This window comes from Lactuca virosa, chromosome 7 (genome assembly GCF_052849685.1).
Source record: "Lactuca virosa cultivar CGN04683 chromosome 7, Lactuca_virosa_CGN04683_v6, whole genome shotgun sequence".
Taxonomy (NCBI): Eukaryota; Viridiplantae; Streptophyta; class Magnoliopsida; order Asterales; family Asteraceae; genus Lactuca; species Lactuca virosa.
The window spans coordinates 26,909,855-26,920,768 of record NC_136432.1 but is presented as its reverse complement, the minus strand read 5'-3'; the positions used below and the strand labels follow the sequence as shown (position 1 = coordinate 26,920,768).

General features: G+C 36.4%; 1 protein-coding gene across 1 annotated transcript; it reads right to left on the bottom strand.

Moving 5' to 3' along the window:
• Positions 1 to 1,889: 1,889 nt before the first annotated feature.
• LOC145124465 (protein SHOU4-like) lies at positions 1,890 to 4,773 on the bottom strand. Its single transcript, XM_079059804.1, has 4 exons — positions 3,812 to 4,773; positions 3,034 to 3,189; positions 2,720 to 2,931; positions 1,890 to 2,465 (listed from the first exon to the last, which is right to left on the bottom strand). Exons 1-4 carry the CDS (start codon positions 4,529 to 4,531, stop codon positions 2,273 to 2,275), a joined length of 1,281 nt encoding a protein of 426 aa, XP_078915930.1. The 5' UTR covers positions 4,532 to 4,773; the 3' UTR covers positions 1,890 to 2,272.
• Between the last annotated feature and the right edge of the window lie 6,141 nt (positions 4,774 to 10,914).

Genomic DNA, 10,914 nt, shown 5'->3' with positions numbered 1-10,914 from the left:
ACTTACCTTACGCCTACACCCATACTCATACCCAACCCACCGCACCACATCCCGCCTACACTTACATCCACCTTACCCCCAACCCATACCCACCCGTCCCCGACCATACTTCCACCCACACCCAGATCCATCCCACCTCGACCCAACCCAACCCAACCTTACACACAATACGCACACATTACCGATATAAATAAATATGTTTATTGGTTATATTTATATAATTTACTTTCTAGTTCATTTGACAAATTTGTAAGCCAAACAAAAAACATATTATCTTCCATGTCAACCAATACATAAATGATTAGAATTTGTTTTGGATTTCAATTCCTTCAAAAGTTCTAATTATTTTACAAACTTCATTTACTTCTAAAAACATTATGGGAACTAAATGAACCCTTAACTTATACTAGTATTTTTTTCATTGGAATATATTAATATCTGATTGGGCATGACACAACCGTACGGGATGTTTTTCATGGAGACAGGCTAATAAAAAAATATCATGAAGTTTATGTGATACAAACTAGTGCATCACTAGAAGAAATATGTTGATACGTATTTGCACAATTCAAAATTTATAACTTGTTCAAAATTTTTGATAATATATAAAGAACACATATTTCGAAAAATGAACAAACTAAAGGTGCAATTATTGATACATGTGTGGATGGTGTGTCAAATTGTCGGCTGAATTTTGCAATTTCATGGCTTAGGTTATGTCATAAGAGCATCCACATCGGTATTGCAAATGAACTTGCAAACCTCTGTGAACATGACATGGCAAATCCAACTCAGCAAGTTCTTGCAGATATAGAAAGGCTTTCAAATGCAAAAGTGGGTCCCTCTACTCATCAACGTGGCACTTGCTATATATAATTATATTATAATGCTTTTCAATTATTTAATTAAATCACTTGTTTAATTGATTAAAGTACCATCGTGATTTTTATTTACTAATTTGCTTGTTAATATATTACACATCTTTAAATCATTATCTCGTTTCGTAATTACTTAAGTAATTGGTCGATTAAAATACTATTATTAGATTATCTATTTCGTAATTATTTTATTAACTAAATAAAAGATTTAAATTTAACTAATGTAATTTATGTTGATGTGGCAATGGGGACCACTTTTGAAAGATGAGTGTTATTGCACCGATGTGAGTAGTCATTGCAAAACTGATGTGTCACATTCGAAAAATTAATGGCATTGCACTGATGTGGATGGTCTAATATGACATGAACCTAAAACCTCCACAATTATTAAGTTCCTACTATAAAAAAAGGCAATGAAATAGAGAGCTCAATCAATTTGAGCTCAAACAAAACGTGACAACTTTTAATAATGATTGATTTTGTATTTTAATAATTCAAAGAAATCTTAAAATCTTAAAGATGTTTAGTAAAAGCTAGCTATTAATTATTACAAAAGAGGAAGTTCTTGCTTTCGCCCCCGGCTAGTTTTTGCTAGTCGTGTGGCTTTTTAATGTTATTTGTCGTTTCCAAAAAATTACAAAAGAGGAAATGTAATTTTATTTTTATAGAAATAAAAATAGTTAGTAAGTTTTTTTTTCGAAATGTTAAAATGGCATAAAATATAAATGCTAAAATCTAAAAGTTATCAATACTTCGATAGTACTTAAAATAACGTTTGAATTAAAAGTTTTTGGTTAAGATAAAAGTTTAAAATGGCGTTTGAATTAAAAAATTTTGTTTAAGATAAAATTTTATAATGGCGTTTGAATTAAAAGTTTTTATTTAAAATAAAAGTTTCATGCGCATGCTCGTCCTTGTGAACAAAATTTTCTATAATTCTATTTTTTTAGAAGCTAAAACTTAAAATCTCTCATCATTGTCGAACATAGGTTTGTTTTGTTACAAATTCCATGATAAATTACCCAACTATTTAGAGGCTTTTGCATTATGATCATCAGAGAACACATACACCTAACAAAATAAATACACAAAAAAATAAATAATATTTTCAGAATTCACTTTTTGAACCCATTACCAACACCTATACATAATTTTTAACTCAAATTCCATAATATCTTATGGGAATTCTTTTATCTGCTCCAATGAATACACTTCTGTTCTTCATCTTGGAGCTCTCATTCCCAATCTTGCTTCCATTTTTTACATAAAAACTAAATACTCTTCAAATTATCGTCTCATTGTTGCCTCTTCTACAACTTTTTTTTTCATTTTACATTATATACCCGGATGGCAAATTCTTAAAGCAGAAACATCATGAAGACCTTCGAATAGCTTTACACGGGTATGACATCAGCAGTTTGACTTTCGTCACAAGTCAACACAAGACCTTCAACATAAGTTGGAAAAAGCCCACAACCCCATCTGCAGCCTGTTGAGATCGGCTCACTTGGTGGAACAATCATAAGCATGTTTTCGTGTCGCCTTACCACCCCCATCACACTAACTGTACTCCCTTCTTTGATGTATCTGTAACACAATTACACAATGACAAACAATCACTCAGATATTTAACTAATAATCAAACACTTCACATTATATGGCACACCTTTTTCCGACCTTTTCTAGTGGGACAAAAAATTACCCTTTGACGTTAGTTTTAGTCCTAGTTGTATTGCACAAATCACAATGTATGCTAAACACAGTAAAGTACAACTTTTGTCTCATTAACATCGGTCTCAGTCCAATACACACCAAACACACCTGTTATGTCAGTAACTTACCCTTCTTTAAGGCGCATAACACGGTCATCACATGACAAACTTCGATCCGCAAGCCAACTTACAAAACTCGGAGACGACTCACGGTTTTCCTTGGTTATATCCACCACCGTTGCTTCCTTAACAAAAGGAGCTACTTTTGCCCCATAACCTGCTTTCACCACCGCCCTTAACCCCGATTGGAAGTCCGATATATAAAAATCAGCCACGTATTTCTACATATCAAAAGAAACAAAATGTAAAATTCCCTTATTTACCCTCCTGCTTGAAGGGTATTTTAGACATTTGACAAACGGTCAATCTTAACGTAAACTAACCTCGGAATTTCTACATCCCCAAGAGAAGCATCGGTGCTTAGGATTTGCCGATTTACCACCCCACCCTTTGTATTCGTACAACTCCGTAGAAACATAAACACACCTTGGAACCTTCTGGAATGATGATTCAAGAGGGATGCTTCCGCATGTCACTACCTGCATGCGATAAATAGCAACATACTTTCACTTTGTTTTTTTTATTCTATCACTCGAGACTTGACTTTCCTATTCAAGGGAATACAATACTTTCCTTAAACCACTTCCAATAGCAAACATACTTTCACTTTATTTAAAATGGATCGCAAAAAAGTTACACCCCTGACAAGAAAACCTGCAAATGATTTCCTGATTTGGAAAGTGGACTTTATCATTTAGTTCTTCTGACCCCATTGCCCATACGTAATCGGATCAGAAAAAGTAATAATTGATTAATATATTGGTGTACAATATCGGTTTTAAATTCCATCTTTCAATCCACCATCTTGGCATCTAATACAATACTATTTATAGTAAGGACCAATCATGGCTATTAATTTTCTATGTCAAGTGGATTCACCCATCCAACACACTTAAGAGTTCCATATGTAAAGCAAAGATTACATTTTTTATGTGAAGAATCAGATTATCAGAGTTGTTTATGTCTTAAAGACGTAAACTCTTAATAGCATTGTACGTAACGCATAATTAATTGTACTTTCCATAAAGGTTGTTCTTTTGATCAACGATTTCAGTGAATTATATGGAAAGTGTGAGTGTGTGGGTGTAGTTAGTGAATTACCCCAGTAACTTTGACGAATTGGCCATCAATGGCGCCTCGAAGCTCCGCATCAGGGTATTTCCGTAAATAAGATTTTAATCTTCTCTTCTTACAAGCACAGTTCCATAAAATGACGACGACGGCGAGTACCAGAACACCCGCAACCGCCACAAGAATCAGCGGCTTCTTCACCGCCACCATTAAAAAAGTCCCAACCATCAAACCAATCACCGCGATCACCAACAACATCCACATTAACTTTTTGGATACTTTAAACCCTAACTTCACGTCATCATAACCTAACGTCGTAACGGCGGAACCGTAAATAGTTTTCCCTTTCGAACTCACTGTCGGTGGCTCCAACTGACCGGATCTCCGGCCAACGCTCGATCCAAGTGGGCCGGAGGTCAGTAGTAAACCAGTTGGATGAAGCCCCACCATCGGTCCCGACCCGGATAATCGTTTAGGGATAGGCCCGGACCCGGAATTCGGTCCGGATCTAAGGGATCCGCTGCTTTGTTGCGAAGAAGATGATGCACGATGAGCCTTGAGAACAGGAGGTGGGTGGTCTGAAACCGATATATCGAACATTTTTCCCAGTTCACCTGACTTCTTGACATCGCCGCCGGTATAAGGTATGGCTCGTGACCCGATTATGGGTTGGCGTTCCTTTTGCTGTTCGGGTCGACCCGATACGTATAATCCATTGCTGAGCTGGTGCGATGGGATTCTGCTCCCCATCTCCAAAATCCAGTAAAGTTATACCGAAAAAGAAGGAAAGAAAGTATGCGTTTCTCTGAATTAGTGAATGAAATTGCAGAAAGATAAGAATTCTTCGTGGGTATGATTCAAGAAAGTGTTGTAGTGCGTGAAGTTGAAGAGAGACAGAGAGAGTGTGTGAGTCTGTGTTTTTTAGAGAGAGAGTGTGTGTTTGTAGGTGAAAGAGATGAATGTGGTGGATTGAGAAAATAACGACGATGGAAAAGGGCTACCAACAGAATCGTGTTTGAAGTGCATTACATACTTGTAGAGTACAAATGGTTGATGCATTTGGAACCTAATTATTATTTCTCTCTTAAAAACATCATCAAATATTCCTTTAACAATTAACAAATCGAACAGTCAATTAACATAGCAGAATAAGTTACGATGAAAATGGATTTTTTTGTTAGCATTTTTTTGATTTTACATTAATATTTTCAAAATAAAAGTTTATTTTAAATGATCTAATTTACTTGAAACACTTAAATACATATTATTATTGTATTTATAACCTTTTAATATTTATATATTTTAACTAAATTATTATATTTATATTGCACTAAAAGGAGGTATATTTAAGCAAAGAATGACAATGACGATAATGGGGTGAGTTTTTAAGAAAATGACATGTGTCTCCTTTTGTCCCTTCCACTTGCTGCTACAGTCTTTTGTTCGTTGCTCCAAACATGAAGTTAGACGAGTTTTACTAAAATGCCCTTGTGTGCTTTCAAATTTTGAAAAAAAAAAATGGTTGTAAAAGAGATGAAAAGTTAATGGACCCATTGGGTAACCCACGATAATAATTAAGTGGGTACGATATTGAGTTGGATGTGTTGGACTTATTGAGGATAGAATTAGAAATAGGTATAAATAGATAAAAGGATTTCACTTTAAGGTTTAGTTTTTTTTATTATTTTCACATTAATGAATAAGCATATAGTTTGTGATTGTCAAATAAATCAAGTGAGTTTGTATTCATGCTTAGGAAATGAAAAAAAATTTAAAAAGAAAAAAAATACAATTATGGTTAAATATATGGTAACTTGAGAAAAATAACTTTGATAATAATAACCAACTTAATTTTTTTTAAATGATCACTTTCTTCGGAATAGCGCATTCCGGAGACATGGTATTTATTTCGGAACTCTACCAACCACATTTTCTCCGAAATAGCGCATTTCGGAGACAGGTACTCATTCTGGAGCTCTGGTCTTAAATAAGAATCTTCATACATTCTGGACTTACATTCTGAAGTACCAATGTCCGAAATAGGAATCTTTGTACGATTGTCAGGCTCGTATTTTGAAGTGATAATACGAAGTCACTGACACAAGTTCCGGAGACCCGTTCCTGACAGTTATTCCGGATTAAAAAACTCATCCCCTACATATATATGTGTCCGCATGTACTTAGACGCTTACTTTCGATCATCCGTAATTATGTCTTATAACTACTTCAAGATGAGTTTCTCAGAGAATGAGCACGAAGAAAGCTTTAACAACCTGCATGTTTACCTATACAACCTTAGGCGAACCAACCCACATACTTACACTCACGTCAAAACTGATGTGATGGATCGTTTCCAAGCTTGTTTTGTGGCTATTGGATGTGTGGTATATTTTTTATACACATTTTTATTGTTTCTTTAAAACTGATAATGTTTATACATCTAAACTAATTGTTTTGTGTTCCCAAAAAATACAGCTTCATGCATTCATAGGATGTTTGTTATCTGTCATCTTCATAGGTAGTGTGTGTCTAAGAGGGAATTACCTAAACACAATATTTGTAGCGGTTACTATCGATAGGAATAACCAAACCCTCCCTATAACATTTAGTATGGTGGTGGAAAATAATCTCGACTATTGTACCTAGTTCCTTATGAGCTTAAAGGAAGCTCTTGGAGTGGGTAAGGAAGTACCGTTCATAACCAATATGGAAGATGTCGTTAGTTCTTGCATAGGTCATGTATTATCTGATTCGTATCATAGGTATACTTATAAAAGTGTGTTCATGTATATATGCGCACAACATGCGTCTCTCGCAGAACATTGGAACCTTTGTTCTAGATGACATCCAAGTCATATACTATGTATGATTTTGAGCAAAACTTTCGTCGGCTAACCCATGATGCACGTGAGGTGCTCAACACCGGTCATGTGAAATGGTCAAGAGTCTATTTCCCTAACATCTGTTGGAATGTACTCAACAATGATATTCCACAATTTTTGTTGGTGTTATCAGTTAATCAATGCAATGTACCAATAATAACGCTTACCAATGGCAATTCATGACTACATTCAACAGATTTTTGTTGAACGTAGTTTCATGGGAGGTAAAATACAGTAAAATATTGAATTTTTTTACCTGTACAATAACTACCCTAACTTAAATGATAATATTTACTTTTTAAGGAGGTTGACTAGCGTACTAACCCCCGTATGCAAAGATTGTGCTTCAGAGGAGGATGCAAAAGTCTGTTCGGTGGCAAGCAACAAAGATCCCGCGCGAGATCCCGTCTCCATTCGCGTCCGACATTTTCAATGTTCTTGATTTTAAAACAACTTGTGTTGTAGAACTGAACCGTCGTACCTGTTCATGTGGAAAATGGTTGTAACATCCCAAAATTCATGACCAAAAATTTCATTTTCATCGATAATTTTATCTCATATCATACTCAAAACTCATGTATTAAATATTTCAAAACATGTCATATAAAAATAATGTCAGAGTACATCTCCCATCGATCTCATGTGCGGAAAATCGTGTGTGATGCGCTGCTATCCTGTCGTCCCCTTTCCCTTCGAAGAAGAAGGACCTAAAACCAAAACTAAAAACCGTAAGCACAAAGCTTAGTGAGTTCCCCCATCATATCACATAAACACATACAGCTAGGCATATTTGGGTGTCTGGCCTACCCTGTCAGGCATATCTGGGGTGCCCGACCTACCCATGTCAAGCATATATGGGTGCTCGACCTACCCTGTCAGACATATCTGGGGTGCCCGACCTACCCATGTCAAGCATATCTGGGTGCTCGACCTACCCTCCGGTTTATCTCAACCGGCTACGGGGACTATTTCACCCTTACCACTACCACATAATACATAACATAACATACTGTCAGGCATATCTGGGGTGCCGGACCTACCCTCCGGTTTATCTCAACCGACTATGGGGTCTAACCTACCCCTCCTACCACTATCACATAATAACATAGCATACTAGCACATAAAGCATAACAGATAGTTGCATACTAGACAATTATCACAAAGACAATCATATCTACTATAATCAGCTACTAGTGGGCCGACATTGGTGCCTTCGACCCACTTCTACTGGAAGGTAACTCACCTCAAATGTCGTGAAGTAACTGAACTGTCCTCGACTCTGGAATCAACTCCTCTCAAACTCCTACACATAAAAATCTCCTTTAATTACCCTTTCATACTCATAGCCCCTTAAGGGTCAACTCTAGTCAAGGTCCAAGTCAAAGTCAACGTTCTGGTCAAAGTCAACCTTCTGGGTTGACTCAACTCGCCGAGTTCCATAAATTACAAACCCTGAAATCGCAACCCAACTCGTCGAGTTCCTTCCTATAATAGAATCGGGACATTTCGCTACAACTCGTCGAGTCCTTCCTTGAACTCGTCAAGTTCTTAAATCTTCAAAACTCATAAAACCTTAACCAACTCGCTGAGTTTGCTCAGGAATCAGAAAAGGTTGGAGATCACGATCCAACTCGCCGAGTTGCATGAACAACTCGTCGAGTTCCCTTAGTCTACACCTATTCAGTCATTTTCAATCGAGTTCAATGCTTCCAAACCATAGATCTGGTCCCCTAGGACTAAGTTACCATGTAAAGTTGCTAACTTTACGTCCATGCATGGTGTCATGAAGCTAGAAACACCAAAACTAAGCTATATAAGAGATCTAAGGCATGGGGAAGGGCCAATGCTTGATAAAGCTGGCAACTTTAAGCCTCATAATCTCATGAGTGCCTAGATCTGAAGTCACAACTTCATGATATACTCAAATCCCGAAAATGAGTTCAATATGGCCTAAAAGTGACAACATACCACCCTAAATGAAGATCTAAGTAATAGAAAGCCAAGGTGTCAAATTTATACCTCAAATGAGTCAGAAATGCAGCTCAAACTCTGGATCTACTAGCTTCCTATTGAATCCCCAAGCTTCTCTTTCCTTCATAAGCTTCAAAATCACAAAGAATGCACAAAAATGGCTCAAAACTCTCCAAAAGTGGATTATGGTTTCTTGGCTAGGGTTTGGGACGATGGAGGCTGTAAATGAGGCCATCCTTTAGAGGTTAAGGTGTTTAAATAGGGTGCTAAACCCTGAAAATTAGGGTTTCATTCTGCCAGGCTTACTTGTCGAGTTGAGGCTCTCAACTCGTCGAGTAGACTTCATAACCCGCGTCCAAATCCATCTCTACTCGACGAGTTTGGGGCCTCCAACTCGTCGAGTTCCTGTACAAAAATGAATAACTAATAACTTTAAATACATACCAGGAACTGGGTGTTACAATGGCGCATTCTGGATATAGCGTGCGGTCATGCTATTGTAGTATCATGTTATTCAAACATCATTGAATTAGCAAATATGGTTAAGATATATTACCAGGCTGATGTGTTTCGAACTACCTACCAGAACCAAAATATGCACCCTCTTCCCCCTCCATTTGAATGGGAAGTACCAAACCCATTGATGGTCGTTTTATTGCCTACGTAATCACAACTAATTATGTTTGTAATCGATTTTTGGAGTGATTAATGAATGATATTATTATTGATCTAATATTTTTTAGATATTACAAAGACAAAAAAAAAAACATAATTTATAGGTACCATAACCTTATTAAACATAAAAGTAGCAAAATACATAATTTAAAAATACGGGATATCTTTTAAAAAATCCCAAGCATGTTTGTATGGAAAATCAACCCCATAATTTTTCTGTCTATATTCCACCCATGCCCGCTGCAACATTACTTGTCCATCTTCATCCATTAATTTGTGGTCGATCTTGTGATAAATTTTAATAAAATTCTTCACTTTTGACTGTATGTCTAGAAACTTAGCCTTCACTTCTTCTTCAGTTCAATACCGTGTGCAACATTTAACTCAAAGTAAAACATATTTTTCAAGTGTGCCCATCACGATCTATACATTAGATGTGGCAGCATGAGGACAACCAAATCATCTTCAATTATTACCCAAGACTGAACGAGCGTGATCTCTTCTTGTATAATTCATGGTCGGGGTTGATTTACTGCCATCCGGACTTCTAAAGGTTCTACAATTCTAGTCTCTTATTTATAGTGGTTCATGTCGGATTCCATGTAATTCTAGAGTCCCATTTCAAACTAACATTCCAGACGTCATATAAATCATTCATGTCTAATCAGATCAATCATAAATTTCATAGATTCCTAACAAATATGAGTCACGGACAAATATTCCGAACGTCGCATTCCGAAGACACACATTTTGAACATCGCATTTTGGACAGTTATTCCGGACATGGCATTTCAGACTATTAATATGTAGCTAGCATGCATCGTAAATGTAGAAATAAGTTGAGATTGAGTTTATCTGAGTTTGCTGTTTGGCATTGTGAAGAAGAAGAAGATTGTTATGTTTGTAATGTGGCAAGATAGGGCTAGATGATTAAAGAATAATAGGATAATTATTCATCAGGAAGATAAACATATATTTTTATAGAATATTATTTAGGATAAATAATCCAGACAAAAGTCGTAGTAATCGTAAAGCGAACTCGTGCATATATAGAACACCCAAATCTAACTTCATATGAGGAAGTTATGATTTTTCAAAGTTTCCAGCACAACTGTGTTAGCACAGAAACCCAAATTCAAATCGGTCGATTGTTAGGAAAAACAATCTAAACGATAGTTGAAGATATCGTCAATACCTATAAGTCGATATAAAGACAGTCGGATATCGTATGAGAGAGTTATGATTGTGATACAGACTTTAACAATATAAGCTTATAAAAATAACTTTAAAAATAATGTGAGAATTAGTCGACAAAGTCTAAATGAAAGTTGTAGATCTCATCGATAGCTACGCGTGGATATAAAGAACGTCAAAAATAAAGTTCATATGAAGAAGTTATGGAATTTACAAAATCTACCTTTTGTGCGGCGCGCGGAGCGCGCTTCTAGAAGGTGGCAACACCGACCACACAGAAGCTGATACGTGGCACAAAACGACAGGGGAGACGTAGCCTTAAGCGCGTGGTGTGTATTGTCAAAATCACCTATAAATAGATGCAGCCCATCATTCTTTCCCTAACACCTCCAAAACCATTCTCTGGAATTT